At 42.3% G+C, this 21,436-nt stretch overlaps 1 protein-coding gene and 1 long non-coding RNA gene across 3 annotated transcripts in view; both read left to right on the top strand.

The window, feature by feature from the left end:
* Positions 1-4,597, top strand: part of LOC119232125 (uncharacterized) — a 38,916-nt gene extending 34,319 nt beyond the window's left edge. Inside the window, exons 5-6 of the long non-coding RNA XR_005122006.2 lie at positions 25-110; positions 2,995-4,597. This is a non-coding gene — a long non-coding RNA (uncharacterized LOC119232125). The remainder of the gene's footprint in view (positions 1-24; positions 111-2,994) is intronic.
* Positions 4,598-10,130: 5,533 nt separating this feature from the next.
* On the top strand, positions 10,131-14,148 carry LOC119232079 (MAP/microtubule affinity-regulating kinase 3-like). 2 transcript variants are annotated; one of them, XM_054688964.1, is made up of 5 exons: positions 10,131-12,342; positions 12,539-12,644; positions 12,859-12,924; positions 13,002-13,118; positions 13,304-14,148. In XM_054688964.1, the coding sequence occupies exon 1, from the start codon at positions 10,485-10,487 to the stop codon at positions 12,123-12,125; it is 1,641 nt and encodes a 546-aa protein (XP_054544939.1). In that variant the 5' UTR covers positions 10,131-10,484; the 3' UTR covers positions 12,126-12,342; positions 12,539-12,644; positions 12,859-12,924; positions 13,002-13,118; positions 13,304-14,148. The 2 variants fall into 2 exon arrangements, with proteins under 2 accessions (XP_054544939.1, XP_054544940.1); XM_054688965.1 differs by lacking the exon at positions 12,539-12,644.
* The last annotated feature ends 7,288 nt before the right edge of the window (positions 14,149-21,436 follow it).

Here is a 21,436-nt window from a genome sequence, read left to right as displayed (position 1 = left end):
GCTTCTCTCTCCTGTTCATTCCAGAGCAACAGATATAGGTGGGGCCTGAGATTCCTGATCTCCTAAGAAGCACAGAAGGATTCTTAGAGCAGCAATTTTGGGAAACACTGGTAAATATACCAAATGAGAGCAACATATTACAGAATAGTTTTCTTTGGAAATTTAGGTTCATATTCTTTGCAGTTAAAATGTCTTTAATGTTCCTAGAAATAGTTTAAATGAAAAAAAAAATCAAAAGACCAATGATCTCAGTTCATGGTTCCAGTGCAAACTAATAGAATAACACACCCACTAAAATGCTATTTGTGAATAACGATTGTGAAAAAACAGTGTAGCATGATCACACCTGCAATAGATGAAGAAACAAACCTGAGAAAAGTATTGATTTGGGCGAATGGATTATAATTTTCTTCATTACCAATAGCTATACATATAGTTTAAAAATACACTGTTACTTTTCATTTAAAAACCACCAAGCAAACTTATGCATTTCTATAAATCAGTGTTACCTCAATTAAAAAAAAGCGAGAGAAAAAAGAAAGATTGCTACAGAACTCTCCCCTGAAACTCAGTTCCCACAACCCACACCTCTTGACTTGATTTTATTGTTTATTGCCTGGATATTTATTTGGTGATGACTCAAATAAGGGAGTCATGAGTTGTGGATAATTTATTTGGTGATGATTCAAATAAGGGAGTCATGAGTTGTGGATAATGGCTTTTCACAATTAATTTATTATTAATTCATCCAGTAAATATTTGTTGGGCTTTTACACATAATAAGCACTATACTAGAAGCCCTATTTCCCAATATGATGCAAACTCAGGCTCTCTCTCCCAGGGCCTATCATCTTATAGGGGTTAAAAATTAAAATGATACTGGAAGTAGAGGAACTACAAGTATGTAGAAAGGGACTCTACTCAAATCTGGGGCCAGGTTTCAACTACCATCTAAATCAGGAAAAATGAGGAATGGGATTTGCTCAGGGGAAGAGTCATTAAGAATGCTCCAGGTAGAGGAAATATTTGTGCAATATCCTGTAAGTGAAACATGGAACTGAAAGAAATTTCATGTAGCTGAATGGTAGGTAGGTTGTCAGAGAGAAAATGAGATGAAATGAGGCTTAAAAGATGAGTGATACCAGATCATTAGAACCCCAGACTTTATTTTTTAAAAAGGTTTATTTGTTTATGCATACAAGAGCTGGGGTACAGGCCAGAGGTGTGGGGGGTGAGAGAATTCACCAGAGACAGAGTGGGGAACAGAACAGGCAGATTGACCGAAGTACACTGCTGAGGGGAGCAGCGGGCAAGACAGGAGAGGTCTGCTGCACCATGTGGGTTGCTCCCTGGCTGGCCGGGGATTGAACTCATGCTGCAGAGGCTGCAGATTGCTTCATAGTGTGGTGCTTAACCCTTTGCGCCACCAGGGAGGCCCCCAAACCCCATACTTTAAAGGATTGTAAACAGTAGAGAGATGATCAAGTTTTTGTGTGAAACATAATACATTGGCTACTATATGACAAAGACTGAAGAAGGGAATGTCTAAAGCAAAAGTTTCATTGGGAAGTTTTTTTCATATTCAGATGAGACATGAACTAGAATAGTGGCAGTGGGGAGGGAGAGAAATAGATGTGTTTACTGGAAATAGCAGGACCTTGTAAATGACAGAACATAGGAGTAAGAGAAAGTGGGGTTGTAAAGATAATGTTGAAGATTTCATCTTAATAATTTGAGTCAATGATTGTTCCATTTCCAATCTCCTGAGTATGGAACACAGAAGAAAAGCATGTTTTAGGAGGTTGAGTGATTTTGAGAAGCTTGTGACAAAGTAACTTAAAATATTTTAAAAAGGATAAATTCCAAATGGTGTCACTCGCATGTAGAATATAGAGGAAACAGAACAGAGTCAGTAAAATCAAATCAATAATAAATCCAAGAGATTTGACTGTAGAATGGAGGCTACCAGAGGGATAAAGGAGAAAGGAGAGAGCAGAGTTAGGGCAAAGAATACTAGATTATGTTGGAGGATTATGGGTTCCTTGATGGAGGTGTGGTAATGTATACCACATACACTGTTGTAAACCAATGCTATCTCAATTAAAAAAAAAATGACAGAAAAAGGCAATCATATTTTCTACCTCCACCTGCTCATAGTATACACTGTAGTATATTCCAGGGGAGACTAGGTTATTCCCACTGTGGCAAACTTCAGCTGATGAGGAATGATTTATCTAGGCTTCCTTACTCCTCAAACCTCAGTGGAACAAGAGTCCAGCAGATTCCATATACTCCCAGCATGTCCCAGGCTGGAATGAACTGCAGCTTCCCACAGCAGTAACCCTCACATTAATTAGCTGAGCACTAGAACATGCTTAACAGCTTTCTGAAAAAAATTTTCATGATTCATCATATTTGCCAACTTCCCTCATGACTAATTTCAAGCAATCGATGCGATGTCACTAAACATGAGGTGAAGAAGAGATAAGCAGAACAGGACGTTGTAATTCTACCACATGGACACAAAAGAAGTCAAAGGTCTCAAGTGGATAGATATCAGTAAAATACTTAAAAGTGATGACTACTTTTGTAAACATAATTGATATAATTGAAAATTTATACCATTTTTTACTGATGGCTAGTTTAATGACTAGCTTCCGAAAGTCCTAAAAATTTAATATTTAACTTCCTTGAGTCCCACAATGTGGAGACCATGTGAGACCTGGCTTCTGCATATGGTGTTCCACATCTCCTTGCCTCACTTCCCCTCTTTCTTGCCATGGTTATCACCTCCCAGGTAAGCCACTTACATCTAAATCTTGGCTTCAGGGTCTACTTTGGGTAAACCCCAAACTCAGCAGAGACCAGCAAATCTTTAGTACATACCAGAATTTTCAATTTTATGTCAAGTGCTGAGCCAAATTCCTCACATGAATTTGGTTCCCAGACAAGTCACATGAGATAAGAGAATCACTACTCGTATCTATTCTTCAGGTTAAGAAGCTGAGATTTAGAGTCATCAAATCAAGTGTCCAAAGTCCAGAAATTATCAAGTGGCAAAGCAGATCTATATCCAGGCAAGCTCACTCCAGAGCTCTCTCTTAAGCACAGAAGTAAGATTAGCATCCATTTAAGAAACTCAAGGAGTCCTGCTGGCACCTGGGATGGGGTTGCAAGCAAACCCACTGACTTGACAGTTGTGTGACTGAGCCGTTAGGTCTGCAGAGGGAAGATGTACTACTTTGGGTTTGGCCATTCTTGCCTGCAGTGTGAGCTGGAGGCAACACTCCTCTCAGGGAGTCTGTGTTTAATGTCTAAATAAATAATCCAAATGTAAATTGCAATCCTGCGGTGCCCTCCTCCCTTTTCCGTTTCGGGATATAAAAAGCATCCACAAACATATGCTCCTGCCGGATTTTTCTTTGTGGTGCCCTCTCTACGAAGACACTTAGAAAAAACAACAACCCACGGTCTCCTTTGGAGCCTGCCTCTCTGGTTTGTCATTTGCAAAGACAGAAATATTCCATGCGTGGTTGAAGGTGGTACCAGGAGGTGGGGGGAGATTTTTCTTTGGCTGCCCAGTTTATATATTAATGAGGGCCTGGGGTTGAAAGAAGAGCTCAGAGCTTTGCACATCAGAGCTGTCCACTTCCACTCAGTAGTGAATTACACGAACTGCTCCCACAGGGGTGGAGAGTGACAGGTTGTTTTTAACTAGTGTCCTAAGGATGGACCATTGTGCTTCCTCCCACACCATCTCCTGCCTCTGGGGTTATTGCCATTATAATTAATACTGATTATAATGCTGTGGAATTTTAAGTGCCAATTTCAGTTGTGGCTTAAGTAAAAAGTAAACAATAAAAGCAACATGTTAAAGCTATCAGAAGATTTTTAATTTGGTAAAGGAGCAAACTTTCTCTTTACTGAGGTTCCAGATCTGTGTGGAAATTGCTACTATAGCAAGAAACAAGCAAACAGATAAATAAAAATATAGCATGTTCCTTTTTCTTCTTGGAATTAGAGAGTAGCATTGTCAATTATGGTCGAGGTACCAGAACACACAATGAATCCTTCTGGGATTTTTTTGAATTTAATATAAAAAGTTATGCAAACAGCAATATTATGATCTGAATACAAAAGACTGTGTCAGCTGGAAGTTCAGCACAGGATTTCTGATTGTATGAATGACATATCTGTGTATGCTGTCTCCCAGCTAGTCTTTGAATATTAACTCTTGAAGCCGAGTAAGTGCTTCCCAGATAACTAAATGACCTTTGCTTATTTGAAATGGAAATGAACTGAACTGAACTGAAATAAATATTAAGTCTAACTGGTAGCCAGTAAATAATTACATTCCAATGTTTTCCACAAATTTATACTTTCACAACTTTTTCTAAGATGGACTTAATCTTAAAAAAAAGTGTATTAATGATGGTTCTCTTCTTGAAGATGCCTGTATCTTACAGAAAAAAATGGTTTCTTTCCCTATTTCTGTACTGATCAGTAGAGCACTTGATGAAAAAAATAAAGAAAAAATTGTGTGCCAGGATTTATGGGGGATAACATTTAAAATTCACTCAGATACCCAATGCTGTTTTTTTTTTTTTCATCTTTCCTGTTTTTAGGTAAGTGTAGGGGCAGGATGGGCACAGAGCAGGTTTTCTTTGTGATTCGAGCAGACTGGTAAAGGTGGCGTGCTGGAGCCTTTCTCAGGCTTTTATTGAGCTTTTACATGCAGTGCAGCAACCAGGTACAAGGCAGGCAGGGATGGCAGGGGGCCAGGAGGCCAGCAGGCCTCCAAGCCCCCTCCACAAGTCTTCACTCTGGGCTTCCCTGGCATTCTTTCTGCCCTTCTCTCTCCTGCCTCTCTCCTGCCTCTATTTCTCTTGGCGAATATCTCAATACTGAGCTATGGCACACAGAAGTAAACAACGTAACTTATAAAAAAGTAAAAAAATGCAGGTGCCCCATCAGGCAGGACCATCCTAATGGCAGGAGGGCAGAAAAGCTTGAAAACAGTTTAGCCTATAGTAAGGAATAAGCTTCATCACTTTTGACTGGGGCTGGGTCTTGAGGAAGTCAGACAAATAAGGTACAAAATTAAAGGAAGTGCTCACTTTCAGTGTCATGCAGGTGCTTGACCAAACCACAGGGACCCACCTCACTACTGTATAGGTCAGTCAAACTAGAGAGTGGAAGCTTTTGTTCTGGCTTGTGACCACTAATACACTGTATTGAACTTCATTCATTCATTAATTCATCCAACAAGTAATTTAGTGAGCATCTGTTGTGTACCATAATGACTATAGGAATGTGCAAAAGTGAAAGCAGGGAGACCATTAATATCTTAAGCCAAAGATGAAGATTGGTAAATTGGCCCACCATGCAGGTGATGAGAAGTGACTGGATTGTCATCAGAATTTCCTGATGGATTGCATAGTAGGTAAAAAACAGGGGAATTAAAGGGAGAATTTTAGATACTAGGTATGAGCAACTGGAAGGAGGATTTCTCCAGTTTTGAGATGGGAAAGAATATGGGTGTAGCAATTTATGGGTAAAGACCTGAATTCTGATTTTGGATAAGCCTGAGATGTGTAGAAGATCAAGATCTATAGAAGATCTAGAGAACATGGTTATGTGTGGAGCCAGGGAGAATCCAGGCAGGCTAAAAATAAGTATTTTGAAGTTATCAGTACAATTAGGTTATCTAGGAATCTATAACACTGGATGAGGTCACCAAAAAGGTAGAAAAGCAAAGCATAGAGAACAGAAGAGATCCAAGGACTGGGCTCTGCCGCAGTCCAAGAGCAAAGATGAGGAGAAGTAAAAGAGTTTCCAGGGGGAGTGATCAGACATCAAGTGATGCTAATGGTCAAGTTAGATGAGGGTTGAGAGTTTATTAGTAAACAATGTGGAGACCATGAGTGACTTTTGGTTAGAGCAGTTTGAGTTGGGTGAAAAGTAAAAGCCTTATGAGAATGGAATTAAGAAGTGAAAGAATGGAAAACAGTAGAATTAAAAAAAAATTAAAGGAATTTTGATATAAAGGAAAATTATAGAAACGGTACAGTGGCTTTTAGTGGAGCAGGGTCAAAAGGTATGTCAAATAAAGTCAGAGAAATAAAAGATGGAAAAAATAATTGCTTATTCCTGTGCTGGTGGTAACTAGCTCTTGTCAATGTGATTACCCTGTGGTGGTACTTGGCTATTAACATCCTATTTTTTTCAGGAATAGCTTTGAATACACAGCAAATAGTTTAATGTTTTCTTCAGAATAAATGATTTGGGGATTATTTCAATAGTAAAAGAACCTGGTGGGTATGAAATGCAAGTTGAAAAGTTAAAAAGAAATTCTCTTGGCTGGGAAAGGTGAACAATTCAATAAATTCCAAAGAAAGTGGAGGAGATAAAGATATCAATCAAGAAACAATAATTGCATATTAATCAAAAGTTATAAATTGCCATGTAAGAAACTCATCACCAAGGAGAATATGCTATAATAATCCCTAACTCAGTTATCATTTCAATAGTCAGGAAATATATCATGTTTTTCAAAAGAAGCTCCTAAAAAAGAAGTGCTGTCTCTGGAATCAAGTTAGGAATGAACCACGACCACCACAATTGCAGACAAACTATAACATACTCACTCATTCTCTTAACTCAAATTTCTAATCCTGATAGGATGGTGAGAAGGTCAATCTCGGTTATTCCTGAGGTTCCCAATTCTGTTAGGGTTTGGTGTGTCCTAGACTTGGAGACTTACACAGTCCAGATCTTTTAGGGAAACCTCAACAGCTTTTGATGCATGGTGGACCTTGTGATACACTCTTACAGATTATTCAACATGGTCAGTACCTCGATTATGGGAGAACCTTTGGAAGGGTAGAAGCTCAACTGCCTAAAATGTTTTCCATTCAAATGCCTTAAACTATTTGTTTTTCTCAGGGCAGACCTCTAATATAGGAAAAGAAATGCCATGGTAGAAGGAATTACCTGTGGTTCCCTTAAAAGACACTGTTGTCCAGTCTTAAACAATTTCTCTTTCCCCTAGATTGACAGTTTCTGCCTTTACCCAAACACACACTCTTTTCAATCCCCTTGTATCAGTCAGTTTATATGTTATGCTGTAGTAACAAATGACTTCAAAATCTCAGGGGGCTTACATCACAAAGACTTATTTCTTGCCCACATTTCATATCAGCTGCAGATCAGAGGTGACTCTAATTCATGTCTTATTCATTGGTGGATCTAGGTTGTTGGAGCTACTCCTAAGTTGTCTCATGGCAGCAGGAAAAACATACATCACACCATGCCATGACCTTGAAAGTTTCTACTTGGAAACTGCATAAATCACTTTGGCTAACTGTGTATTGTCCAAGAGACATCACATGGCTTAGCTGTTGAGGAGGGAAGTAAAAAGACATCACATGGCTTAGCTGATGAGGAGGGAAGTAAATTACTCATTGGGAGAAGCATCCAAGATTTTGGAACAATAATATGATCTACCATACTTTTCCTCTGGGACATTTTAGAAAAACAAATATCAAATCCCTTTCCTGGAGGTAAAGTAGCAATTAAAAATTAAGCTGGATAGCACTTTATTTCTTATTAGTTCATTTTGCTGTTTCACTTTAGCACATACTTGAAGGTTGAATAGATGCTAAAGGAAATTTTGGAGAGTGGGGTCTAACAATTCAATATTACCAATCACACTCTCAGCAAACATTTAACACATTTCAACTCATCTAACCCTTGGAAGAATTACAAGAGGTGAATACTATTTTCACTCCCCATTTATACAGATAAAGAAACTAGGCATAGAGACAGTCACTTGTTAAGGAAAAGCAAGCAATAAATTGTGGGTGCAGGATTGAGACCCTATGTGTTTAGCTTCAGGTTCTGAGCTCTAAACAATTATTCTACAGGATTATTGAGAATTAGACCCAGTCACAGTATTTAGGGGGTCCAAATAAGAGAAGCAGTGGCAATTACCCTACTTCATTCTACATAACATCCTTCTATAGGTGTCTAGAAAGAGGATTTTTTGTTTGTTTCCTTTGAAACATAGTCTTGCTGTGCCATTTTCAGATTAAAGCCTCATTAAGGTAATAAAATACTCATGGTATTGATCTTTCAGTAGGGAGGTTACAGCTATAATCATTTACTCTTAGCAGGTAGATGTCTTCATAGATGCCCAGCTGTGACCTTTCATTCATCTGTATGGATTCCTGAGTGTATAGTCCAAGCCAGTTATAGACTGCTGTGTACCAAGAAACACAAATTAAGGCTACACATGCAGATCCCACATTAGAAATTTCTGCCAACTTCCCACTTCCTTCTATCTTTCCCTCTGATATGAATAACTTGATACACCTGATATGAAGAACGATGCATGAGGGCCTCCCCTGGTGGTGCAGTGGTTGAGCGCTGGGTTGAGAAGCTGCCCGAAGCCTCTGCAGAGCCAGTTCGATCCCTGGCCACGGGCGAGGGTCCCACATGGCACAAGGGACCTCTCCTGCCGCGCCCGCTGCTCCCCTCAGCAGTGTGTTTCAGTACATCTGCCTGTTCTGTTCCCCGCTCTGGCTCTGGTGAATTCTCTCACCCTCCGCGCTTCTGACTGTACCCAGTGCTTGCATAAATAAATAGGTGGATTTTTATTTTTTATTTATTTATTTTTTAATAGTCTTTTTTTTAAAAAGATATATTTATACAAGAACTGGGGTACAGGCCAGAGGTGTGAGGGTGAGAGGATTCACCAGAGACAGAGTGGGGAGCAGAACAGGCAGACTGATGAAATACACTGCTGAGGGGTGCAGCCGGCGAGACAGGAGAGGTCTGCTCGCCTCCCTGGAGGGCCGGGAATCGACCCGGTGCTGCAGAGGTGCGGACAGCTCCACAGCGCTGCGCTCAACCCGCTGCGCCAACGGGAGTCCCAGACGCAGATATTTCCAAGCCAGAAATCTCGGGGGGAGTTGACCAGCCCCAGCTGCCCCCAGCCCCGGCTGAGTCAGGTCAGGGGGTGTCCCCACAGCGCGGGGGGCCGGGGCAGACACCACCTCCAGGGCCCGCTTTACAGCATCTGCCGCCCTGGGAGCCGCCCCGGCCTCCTGCCTGCGAGGACACCGAGGGGCACACGCAGCTCGTGGGCCAAACGGGGGGAACCATGTCCCAGAGAGTTTACAGTGTCGGGGTGTGAAGAGGGGACTCTGTCGCGTCTCATGCTCCCAACATGGTGTCGTTTATTGTGCCCGTGGATGTGTTGTGCCATGTGAGACGCATCAGGGTTTGAGGGGGACTGTGCGGAGAGACCCTAAAAGCCAAAACCTGGGACAGGTAGGTAGCTCACGACAGAGGACACGGCCTCGCCAGCGCCCTGCGGGCTTCTGGAACGGGGTGGCTTCCAGTCTCCAGGGAGTCTGTCAACACACCTCTTGGCGGTTGCTGTCCCATGAAGGCTGAAAAGCCCCCCGGGGTGCCCTCTGCCGGGGGCGTGGCCTCTGCTCTGACGCCACAAAGAGCTCTGTGACGTCACCCGTGGAGCCTATTTAAGCCCCCCGCGCGGCCCGCAGCGGTGTAGGTAGAGCGAGGAGTGTTGGGATAGTGACGGTGGACTTGGAGGGAGAGAGAGCGCGAGTTGGTGGATTGGATTGCTTTTGCTTTGTTTGTTTATTTCTTATTCAGTTGTTTATTTTAGCTATTTATTTTAGTTATTTTATTTTAGTTATTTTATTTTATTTATTTTATTTTAGTTATTTTATTTTAGTTATTTTATTTTAGTTATTTTATTTTTATTTTATTTTTTTGTTTTTTTTCTTTATTGTTTTATTATTTGCTTATTTTTTCTTTTAATTTTTATTTGTTTTTGTTTTTCATTTTTTCTTTTTTTTTTTGATTTCCCCCATTTTCCCTCGTGTTGTTATTTTTGTGTGTGTTTTGTTTTCCCCTTTGTTGTTTGTCTGTTTTTTTTTTTTTATTTTAGTTGTTAGTTTGTAATTGTTGTTTGTTCCCTTGTGGTTTGTTCGTTTTGTCTGTGTTCTTGTTAACTTTAGTGGTTAGTTTGTTATTGGTTTTTTATTATATTTATTATATTTATTATATTATATTTATTATATTATATTTATTATATTATATTTATTATATTATATTTATTATATTATATTTATTATATTGGTTTTATTTATTATATTTATCTTTGTTAATTTTTTGGTTGTGTGTTTTCGAGTGCGTAGTTACTTAGTAAGTTAGTATTAGTATTTTAGTTAGGTTAGCATAGTTAGTATTTTGGGTAGAGATAAGTTAGCGTCCTTAGTGTTTCAGTAGAGTAGTCAGCGCGGGTAGCATTTAGTTAGTTCGGGGGATTTTTTAAGGTACTACTAGCTCTAGGCTAGTAGTACACTTGTTAATCGGATAAGAGGAGCTAGTGCCGAGGGCTCTAGACAGCCAGGGCCCGCGAGCGTAGGAGCCAGTCCGCCCTCACTGCCACAATGCGCCCGTCTGCCAAGGAAATGGCCCTCAGAAAATACGTGATGCTCGGCAGGCTGGGGGAGGGCGCCCACGCCAAGGTCAAGCTGGCGCGGCACCTGCCGACGGGCACGGAGGTGGCCATAAAGATCATCCCCAAGTCTGGCATCCCTCAGAGGTTCCTGGACCGCGAGGTGGCCTGCATGAAAGTCCTTCGCCACCCAAATGTTCTCCAGCTGTTTCAGGTGGTGGACACCGAGAAGGAGGTGGTGCTGGTCCTGGAGCGTGCGCATGGGGGTGACCTGCAGGACCACCTGTTGAAGAGCGGGCGCCTGGGGGAGGTGGAGGCGCGCCGCCTCTTCCAACAGATGCTCGCTGCGCTCAGCCACTGCCACGCCCGGGGCGTGGCGCACCGAGACCTGAAGCCGGAGAACCTGCTCCTGGACAAGCACCAAAACTTAAAACTGTCAGACTTCGGGCTCAGCGCCCAGTTCTCCGGGGCGGCGCTGCTCCAGACTGCCTGTGGCAGCCCGCAGTTCATGGCGCCTGAGATCCTCCTACACAAGTTGTACAGTGGCCCCGCGGCGGACGTCTGGAGCCTGGGGGTGGTCCTCTACAACATGGTAACGGGGGAGCTGCCCTTCAAGGGCACCAGCCTCGGGGAGCTGCGGACCAGGGTGCTGAGCGGCGTCTACCAGGAGCCGCGCTACCTCTCCCAGGATTGCCGGGACCTGCTTAAGAACATGATGACACTTGACCCCCAGAGCCGCAGCACCCTGGACGACATCATCCAGCACCCCTGGGTGGGGCTGACGAACGGACTCCCGACCTGCCACGAGCCGTCCCCGGGCCAGCACAAGGCCGCGACAAAAGCCATGGTCCGCCGCGGGTATCGTAAAGAAGTCATAGACAGGGCACTTTCGGAGGGCAGGTATGACCCAATAATGGCAACCTACCTTATGCTGCTCGCCAGGCAGCGGCCGGTCGAGGAAGGGCCGGACCCCGCCATCTCTCCCAAGCTCCCCTGTCCCGATGGGGCCCACTGCGCCTCAATACCAGAGGACCACCGGCAGCCTGAGGTCTCAGGGCGCGAGAACTTGCAGGTGGGACTGGCCCACAAGCAGGACTCCCAGAAGCCCACCACCACCTCCGGGCCAGGCATCCCACAGGAGGACCCGGGCGTGCAGAGCTATGTCTCGGGCTCAGGACCCCTGCTGCCGGACGCATGTAAGCCCAGCATGGCCTCCAGGTCAGGGCCCGTGCTGCGGGAGGCCTGGGGGCCCAACACCACATCACTGTCAGGGCCCGTGCTGCGGGAGGCCTGGGGGCCCAACACCACATCACTGCCAGGCCCCCTGCAGGAGGAAGCCCTGCCGCCCAGCACCACCTCACTAGGCCCCCAGCTGGAGGGGGGCCAGGAAAACATTAAGAACACCTCCAGCCCAGCCCCCCAGCTCTCCAGCACCACCCAACCACCACCAAGAAGCCACCTCCTATTCAGCCCACCGGTGCCCCCTGCAGAGACACTGGGCCATTCCCATTCCACCCAATCCAGCAGAGGCTGCAAGGCCAGAGCTCATCGTATCTTTCTTAGGATTTTGAAATGTTGTATTTTTTGTTCTCCTTTTGGAACCAAAAACAAAAGAGTTCACCCTGCTGATTAAATCAACAACACCTCCCTATTCACTTCCCTGCTCCAGGGGAATTAATTCCCCGCTCCAGGACAGCCACTCAGTGGCCATAGTGAAAGGAACACACCAGCGGAGGCCGAGGCCCTGGAGAGGGGCCAGGGGCTGTGCCCAGCCAGAGGGGCCAGGAGCAGCAGAACATAGGCGTGGAGCACAGATGTCCACAAGCACAGCAGTCCCAGGAGCAGAGCAGGTGAAGGGCCGGGAGGGCTATGGAACTGGTGAAGCACCTGGAGGAGAGCAGGGGGGTGGGGGGAGGGGAGTAGAGGAGGGCTTGGGGCAGCTGAGCAGATGCAGGGCCCGGGATGGGAGTGGAGCTGTGCGGGCTGAGCCTCCAGAGGCCCCAGGGCCAGAGGCTGGGACCCCAGGGCCTTGCTTCCCCATCTTAGGCTCTATCCCGTGAGGGCCCTGCTGGTGGCCCCTGGGCACCCGGACGGCGCAGACGATGCAGGAGCTCTTCGGGCTGACTGGCGCTATCAGGAACTGACATCCATGGTAGGAAGTCCCCCTCTACTGAGCCCCTTTTCACAACGGAGATTCCAAGTTGGAGAATTGCTCACCCGCCAGTGAGTGGCGACTCAGTAGGGCCTCCCGGTTTCCATCTGCACTTTGTTGCATCTGAGTCCGTGCAGCACTCCCCTGGGGGGTGTCACTGAGGAAAGAGCCTCCTCTGTGCTTGGGCTTCACTGGCTCTGCTCTTTCCATGCAGGTCCAATAGGGCACGAGGAGGCGGCTACCGTGGCTACACTAGTTCCCACTGCAGGGGCACCTCCAGGTGAGGCGGGGCCCTGGGGCGTGGAGGCATCTGGATGCTCTTTCTCCGCTTGGCATTGAATGGAATACTCTATGCAGTGAAAACACCAGCTTCTGGCCACAGCCAAGCCTGTGGATCGCCTCAACCACGTACTGTTGGGTGAAAGAGCCTCCCTCTTGCTCCGGGTGGTTTCTGAAGAAACTGGGTTCCCGCAGGTAAGAGCTTCACCCCAAGTCTGGAGCAGCGAGTGCCAAGGAGACCCCAGCAGCTGGGGAGGCAGGAGCAGGCACAGGGGGCGCGGCTGCAGGGGCGGGTGTTTGGGGGGGGGACCCAGGGCTGGGGCCAGTGGGAGAGCCCCGGGTGCTCACTGGGCGCCCCCGCCCATCCTGCTGCTCTGAAGCTCAGAAAATCAAACTAAACGGAGGCGAACACCCTGCATCTGCGACGACACCTTGAACACAGAATTTCCACAGCAGTTAAACAGCAACTCGTGCCCACGTAACTGAAAACACGCGAGGATTGTTCACCCGCGACCACACAGGGTCCGAACCCTGCTGCCCCCGCACAGGGAGAGTGGGGGGGGCGTCCTGCCCCCTCATTATTCCCTGCCTCTCCCCGCTCCCCGCCTGAGCGCTGCCCCCAGGGCTGCTCCCTCCTCAGCCTGCAGGCTGCTCCGCCCAGGCAGGCGCTCCAGGCCCCACATCTCTTAGGTGGATCTTTAAAAGAAAAAAATAAAAGAACTACACATGATATGAATGAACGTGTTGACCTGCTGAACAGAGTTTATAAAAGCAACAATCCTAGCATGCATTGCTCCTAGGACTCTTCCTCACTCTGTGACTTTTGACTGTGCTGTCCTGAAGAAGGGTACATTTTTCAGGATGAAATACCACACTGCCATTTCTGTTTCTCCCCTTACTTCATACACAGGAAATGCACAAATCCCAACATAAACACAGAAAGACATGTGTGTATGCATGCACATGTACAATCTTTCTTCAAGGATCTTTTGTTTTCTAGAAGTTTTGCAATGTTAAGTAGCAAGTTGTTAAACATAGGGCTCTGTAGAACTGCTGGAAGAAGTAGCATTTCAAACATAGAGGGTGGACTGCCAATCCCAAAAATTCCTTTTCTTCCGTTTTAAGGAATTTAAAACTCGGGCACTTAACTAAAATTGACCAGTTGTAATTTCTTAAGAAAATATTTAGTGTAAATATTTAGTGTACTTTTTTCATTCCTTTCTACCACAACTCATGACATGTTCTTCAGAGAGCATCAGAATCTTCTTCATGTATTGAGTACCTATAGTCTATAAAAATACAATATTCTGTAATTAAATTATCCTAAAATAAAAGGACTTTAAAGGAATGTTTCAGGTTTTCCAACAATAGAATGTAACACCCATGAGGTTTCTGCTGAGATAAAATACATTATCTTGACAGGCCTGTAGTTATTTAGCTCACGGATATGAATAGATGATGCTAATCTCTGGTAAAAACAAAGAATGAAATGGCGATGGTAGCCCAACATTTTATGGCTCCAACCCTCAAACTCTGTACCTTCCAGAACACAAGACTCAAGCTTTTAATTGGTGTCTTATATTGAGTTCTCAGGGATACCAGAAAAGGGTAGGGGAAATGAGACAAGAAAGGAAAGAAAATCTGTGTTATGAAGTAGTTTCCACTGTGCACAACTGGGACTTGGTCCCAGTGGGACATTCTGAGTGTTACTAAAGAAGATGCTTTCCACACAAAAGTTATCTCATCCAAGAAACAAGGAAGCTAGGTTATTTATTCTCTTATTCATCAATGATTAAGGGATCTTAAATTCTTAGCTCTTCTAGTCTTCTTCTCACCAATGATCAAGGGAAAGATTTCAACTACTTGCAATTAGAGACATGTGTCAGAATTTTTGAGTTTTAAGGGCACTCGGGCAGGGCACCAATAGTGTCAAATGCAATGGTGCAACATTACAAAAGGACATACCGTTAAATAACTTTAAGAAGTAGCTAGGTTTAAATAACTTTAAGAAGTAGCTAGGTTAAATAACATTAAGAAGTAGCTAGATTCTTAAAGTGGGATACACTTTTAAGAAGTAGCTAGGTTTCTTGACATCTTTTCATGCCCTCTTACATGTTAATATATATAGTGAAGCTCTAAGAGGAGGTACTAGAGTTTGCAATACATTACAAGGTTACTTTACTCAAGAACTGTATTTTTCACATATTTATTACACATTCGAGTTTATCAACTTTATAGATGCATCATGATCTGAAATCTGGTTTCGATCTTATTTTTCATAGCTTGTATATTCTCTAGCACATCCCACTGGAATATGATTCATGAAGTAGGGATTTTGCTTCTTTCACTATATGTAATTTATGTCACAATGTAAAATGTAACAGTGAAAACCACAGTCAAATATTTGAAAATTAAAATTCTCATTTTTCAAAAGAAGAATCTTAAAGGAAATTAGAATGTTTTAAAGTAACTATAATGAAAACACTGCATATCAATTCTAAGAGGTAGCTGTACTTAGAGGGAAGTTTATAGCATATAAATAAATACATATTCAAAGGCAGAAAGTCCGAATGTTGAAAATTAATGAGCTAAACATATGTCAAGAATGTAAGTTGAGAAAAGAATTATAAAGCAATCCATTTCTACTCTTTGTGTTGTATACAAATTGAGAAGTATTTATAGTTCAGAAAAATTGATGAGGAAACTGTGCTAGTTAGTCTTTCCTAGCTATTCCACACAGGGCCCTCGGCCTTAGGCCATGGCCCACTTGAAGGCATGCAGCAGTGGCATTAGCATCATTCCCTATAATAATGTGTATACAGTATTTGCTTAGTATATCTTTTTCATTCTTTTTTTTTTTGTCACCTTATGTTTTCAGCATGACTTCTCTAAATAAAACACAGTGGCTTTTTTTTTTTTTTTAATAGTGAGACTATTTGTCTTTGCACTGGCAAAGCCCACTGACATTTACTGTGATGAATGGTACATTTGGATTTATTTCTTAGCCATTACCTTGTATTTTCTTTGAATAATATTTACTCTTAGATTTCTTTCCTACTTTCTATTGGTTTGAATTTTCTTCCCTCCCATTTCTACCTGACTCATTAAGAAGTTGTAAAATCTGTGGCTACTTTTGGGTCTGTTGGATTTTCTAAGATATGTGTGGTCCTGATGGAGGAAGAAATAGCTAAATTGTGTCCACAGAGTCTCACCACAAACTTCTTCTGGTTTGTCACTCCTAATACGGTGATGTGGAAGTAGGTATCTTTCAGATCTGCATGGATGTATGTAAGAAAAGACTAAAGGAGACAAATCTCAACAGCAGAAGGCTATGAGATAATGAAAATAATATTTTGAAACAACAATAATATCTGATGATTAGTTGTTATTTTGAGTTGAGGATAAATGGACTTGTTGAAAAACCATTTTGACTAATGATGTTTTCCTGAATTTCTGAGTCTTTCCTTTATTGCCTTATAAAAATAATCCTTTAATTGACTTGGCATAGAATAGAGAATCTGTCCAGACTGTGGCCAAAAAATTCCTTCCAACAGTGTTCACTGCAGCACTATTTACAATAGCCAAGTTATAATATCAAGTTAAGGCCTGAGGACAGAAGAGTAGATTAAGATGTGGTATATATACAAAATGGTATACTACTCAGCTATTAAAAAAAGATAAAATCTTTCTATTTGCAACAAGATAATGGAACTAAGGGGACTATGCAAAGCAAAATAAGTGAAAGGAGAAAGACAATACCAGATGATTTCACTCATTTGTGAAATACAAAGAAACAAAACAACAGAATAGACAAAACTAAACAAAATAAACCCTTGAAATCTGATGCAGAATTGAGGCTATCAGAGGCGGAAGATGGGGGCTGGGGAACAAAGAGGAGAGGGGCACCCACCAATATTAATCCTGCTATTTGTTGTGCCTGAGAGCTCTGACTCAAGGTGGATATTTTCCATGTGTTTTGTCATTTCAACTGAGAATTAATTTTCCCCAAAGTTTGTTTTCCATCTTTGCTGTAGCTATATCTCTCCTGTGCATGTGTTTTGGTGACCACACATACATGTATACATGTGATTTCTTGTTAAATGCTTCCGGAATATCATGTTAAAACTAAACTCATGCAATTCTCCAAGCAGTTGCTACACGGGATTTTCTGATTTAGCTTAGTTTGCCAAGTCACCAGAATTGGAAGTTGAATTAAACTACCAGTCTTTGCATTTTTCAGTTCAACATTCTCAGTATCAACAAATCTGTATTTCATGACATGCATTACTTGGAACTATTCTGTGGACGCTTCAATTCTTTGACTTAGCCAATAAAAATACTTGGTTACAGCATAGTGGTTACAAAACAAATAAGCTTTGGAGTTAGTGTCCCCAGTTGGAATTCTTTTACTCGCTAGCTTGGTTACTTTGGCCAGGTTATTTAATCTTCCTGAATCTTGGCTTCTTCATGTGAAGAAACAAAAAAGATAAAATATATACCTGACTGAACTGTTTAAAATATGTATTTTAAACACTTAGCATAATGCTTGGCACATCGAATAAAATTCAGGAAGTGTTAGTTCTTTTCTTGAACAGAGACTTTCTGTGCCATCGCAAGCATCCGTAAAGTGATATCATCTTGTTGCTTTCTAAGCTTGGACTCAAAAGAATATATTCCAATTCAATTAAATTGAGCTGAAACTGATTGAGCATCTATTTCACATCATAAATTGGGTTCAGTTGCAATGCAGGATTCCCTACTACCTAAATGTCAAATGTAACCCCCCTGTAGCCAAAGTTTCCTGAAAATAAAATAAAGATGATCTTTCAGGTCTCTTCTAACTTAAACATTTTACGATTCAATATATTGTCATAAAAGTATAATATTCACATTCTATTTGTAATGGTCAAAGCTATTTCATAAGTAGATTAGAACGGTAAAAAAAAAAAAAAATCCAGGTCTTTTCTGTTTTGGTAAGGTCCAGTCTTGGATGGAATTTGTGGTGAGAGCAGGAGAGAGACTGGGGAGCAACGTTGCAGTTGAGTGATTGCAGACTGTCTAGTGCAATCTGACAATGACATTTCAAAAATCAATTCAATGATTCCCATCCATCTTTTCTCTCCAGGGAGGTGAAGTTGTTGTCAGTTGTAGCTTTTCAAGAAGGTATTGCCCAGATTTTTATAAAAAGAATGAGATACATTTGAATTGTCATGACTGAAAGAGCTTGGATCAACTAGCACTTCACTGTAACAGGAGTTAATTCAAAATAGACATTCATCACCTTTATCACTTTGCTCAAGAGAATTGCAAAGCTACAAAACATGCTGGCAAAATCCCTACCGAAAGAAACCACTGAATTCAGCAAGCACTGAATTATTTGCTGATGTTTTATGTATAGAACACAGAAATATAATTCTATTTTCAATATCCCCTCAACTGAAATATATATTATTTGATTTTAATGTAGCAAACGTAATCTATAGGCTTCTGACAAGACAAACCTCCCAAGGGTACAGCAGTCTTTGTTTTCTTTGAAACATTTGTGTTATTTTTACACTAGTATGTCTGCACAGCAGAATAACATTTGCTCTCCTCCTATTCCCAAGAAAAATTTAATTGTTTTTTTAAGCCTTTCAGGAGGAAAGTAATAATAATACAGGTAATCAAAACATGAAACAAGGTTCAATTTCACTCTCATTCCCGAAGATTGCTCCCAACGTAATATATACCAAGAGGGACTAATTCAGTAGATAAACCCAGCAACTATATCATATATTGGACACATCAAAACAGCATTAGTTTTCAAATCATTCCTGAACCTTAATGAAATTATTTCTAGTAACAGAGCACAGAACTTAAGGTGTCTTCTTAAGAGGATGGTTTTCTATGTAGATTAAAATACTTCCCTTGTTAGTTGTCAGGGAGAATTAAATTATAATAAATGTTATATATATATTTTTTTAAGAAGCTGAAATGGCTCCTTAGAGAAGACTATTTTATGGATATGTAACCAGATCGCAACAATTCAAGGCCTTTGCTAGTGCATCAGATTTGTAATATAAGGCAAATGGCGGTCTTTGGGTTTGCAGTATTTCTCAGCTTTGATTAGAAACAGATTTATGTGAAGATACTTTTAACTCTGCAAGCACTTTTGTTCCTTTCCACATCAGGGTTGCAAATTTAATTTTTTGCGTGAGTCTTCCCTGCCTTATTTAGCAGTGACCAAATTAAACAAGGACAAATTGCTAGTTAGCTACACAAATGAATGAGAGTAGGCAGCTTACCAATAATCCTAGGGTCACATGGTCTCACTCCAAATTTCTGTTCACCTAAGGATGACAGCATAGTGTGTCAGGGTGTGTGTGTGTGTGCGTGTGCGCGCGTGCGTGTGCGCGCTTGTGTGCTGTGGAGGGAGGAGCTAGAAATGCTTTAAAAAGATGCAATGACAAATGCAAAGGTTTGGAGTCAAGAAAACTCATGGTGTGCTTGAAAAATTAAGTTTTAACTAAAGTAGATTTAGGTAAAATGCAGTTTGATAAATGGATAGAGAAAAACTGGAAGAGGTAAATTTGTACCAGGACAGTGGAGATGTCAGAAAAACCATATTTCTATGTTTCTAAATTTTAAATAGTGGGTTAGTTCTTATCTGCTAAGAATTGAGAAATATCACTTCTCAGTCACATTTTTCTGATTTTTTTTCCTTTTTCTGTATATGAATTCTAAACTATTCACATTCCAGAAAAGTAGATGAAGCATCAGATGTTTCATCTATCCTTACTGCTGATTCTTTTTTTTTCCCCAATAATGTTTATTGAGGTAAAATTGGTTTACTATATTGTATTTGTTTTAGGCGTTGTAGGTTCAAATTCTACAAGTGTATGTTTTCATTCCATGCCGACTACCAAAGCCCAAATCATCCTCTACTATGCTTCACTGCGCCTCTTTTCTCCCCTCCCCATCATCTTCTCTTCTGGTTGCCTCAGTTTTCCAGTCAGACATCAAGGGTTTGTTATTGGTTTGTTTTTTTCTGACCCTTTGGCCTTGGGAGTCTCTCCATCCACGATGAATACTGCATAGATAGGCACAGTTTTCGAGGATCCCAAGATGCTGGGGTTAGCATTCTGAGGTCTTGCCACCCACTCTGTCCATGAATATAAACAGAATCCTAGTCCCTGACACTCATGGAGCCCATAGCTCATCTCTAACTCCAGTTTCACAGAAACTAAGAGTTGGTTCTCCCTCTAGGATTTCTTATAAAAGTACCTATTTAAGGGCCTCCCCGGTGGCGCAGCGGTTGAGCGCTGGGTTGCGAAGCTGCCCGCGGCCTCTGCGGCGCCGGTTCAATCCCCGGCTGCTCCCGGCCACCGGAGGAGGGTCCCACATGGCGCGCAGACCTCTCCCGCCGCCCGCTGCTCCCCTCAGCAGTGTACTTCGCTTCTGCCTGCTCTGCTCCTCGCTCTGGCTCTGGTGAATTCTCTCACCCTCCCGCGCTTCTGACTGTACCCAGTGCATGTATAAACAAGCAAACAAATAAATAAATAAATAAAAACATGCCTCTATAAAAAAATAAAAAAAAATGTTAAAAAAAAAAAAGTACCTATTTAATAAAACCATATCACCCAAATAAAGGTGATGAAAGGTACTTTAGTGAAATTTAAGTGAAAAAATTAAATTATTGATTTCATCTATTACTAGAGAAATGAGTTTAGAAGACAAATGCTTGGTTGTCTTTCCAGAAGAGAAATAGAAGTCATGTCAAGCTTTTCATTATTTTGAGTCTCCTACAGTAGACTTAATGCAAGACAATAAAGTGATATCTAAATAAACTTTGCTGGGGGCCTCCCTGGTGGCACAGGGGTTATAGACAGCACTATCAAGCTATCTGCAGCCACTGCAGAATGAGTTCGATCCCTGGCTGGCCAGGGGGCAGTCCATAAGGCGCAGCAGACCTCTCCTGTCTCACCCGCTGCTCCCCTCAGCAGTGTATTTCAGTCAGTCTGCCTGTTCTGCTCCCCAATCTGTCTCTGGTGAATCCTCTCAAACCTCACACCTCTGCTTTGTACACCAGTTCTTGTAAGCATAAACAAATCTTAAAAAAAAAAAAAAAAACTTTCCCACTATAGAAGTCATATAAAGGAATTTGAGTTTTATCTTTAGGGTCGATATCATTTGTTTACTTTAGAATGAGATGAGAGGAAGGAACAGGTATTGACACTAGATCCAAATTTTGCAGGGCCATATTCAAGCACTCCCAGAAAGCTTCTCTGGAAACTGAAGGACTATCCAAGGCAAGGAAAATGGAAACTCAGGCAAGGACAGTCCCTCGGGATTCAGGACAAAGGAGGCAACAGAGGACCATGCACAGGAAGAAGTGATATAGGAAAGGCCACTGTGGGGCTCATGAGCAAGGAGAGGAGAATTAGAGAATTCTAGTCCTGGAGCTAACAATGGAAGAGTTACTTGGTAATAAGCATTACCTTTAGAACCTGGATTAGTTGAAGCAGCATCACAGC

This window comes from Talpa occidentalis, unplaced genomic scaffold, assembly GCF_014898055.3.
Source record: "Talpa occidentalis isolate TD23 unplaced genomic scaffold, MPIMG_talOcc4v2.1 talOcc4.7, whole genome shotgun sequence".
NCBI lineage: Eukaryota > Metazoa > Chordata > Mammalia > Eulipotyphla > Talpidae > Talpa > Talpa occidentalis.
Note: the sequence above shows the minus strand (reverse complement) of the source record. Positions and strands in the feature narration are given on the sequence as shown.

Bases quoted from the DNA above. Each gene is read 5' to 3' on its own strand.
- LOC119232079 (XM_054688965.1), top strand. From the start codon at position 10,485: ATGCGCCCGTCTGCCAAGGAAATGGCCCTCAGAAAATACGTGATGCTC.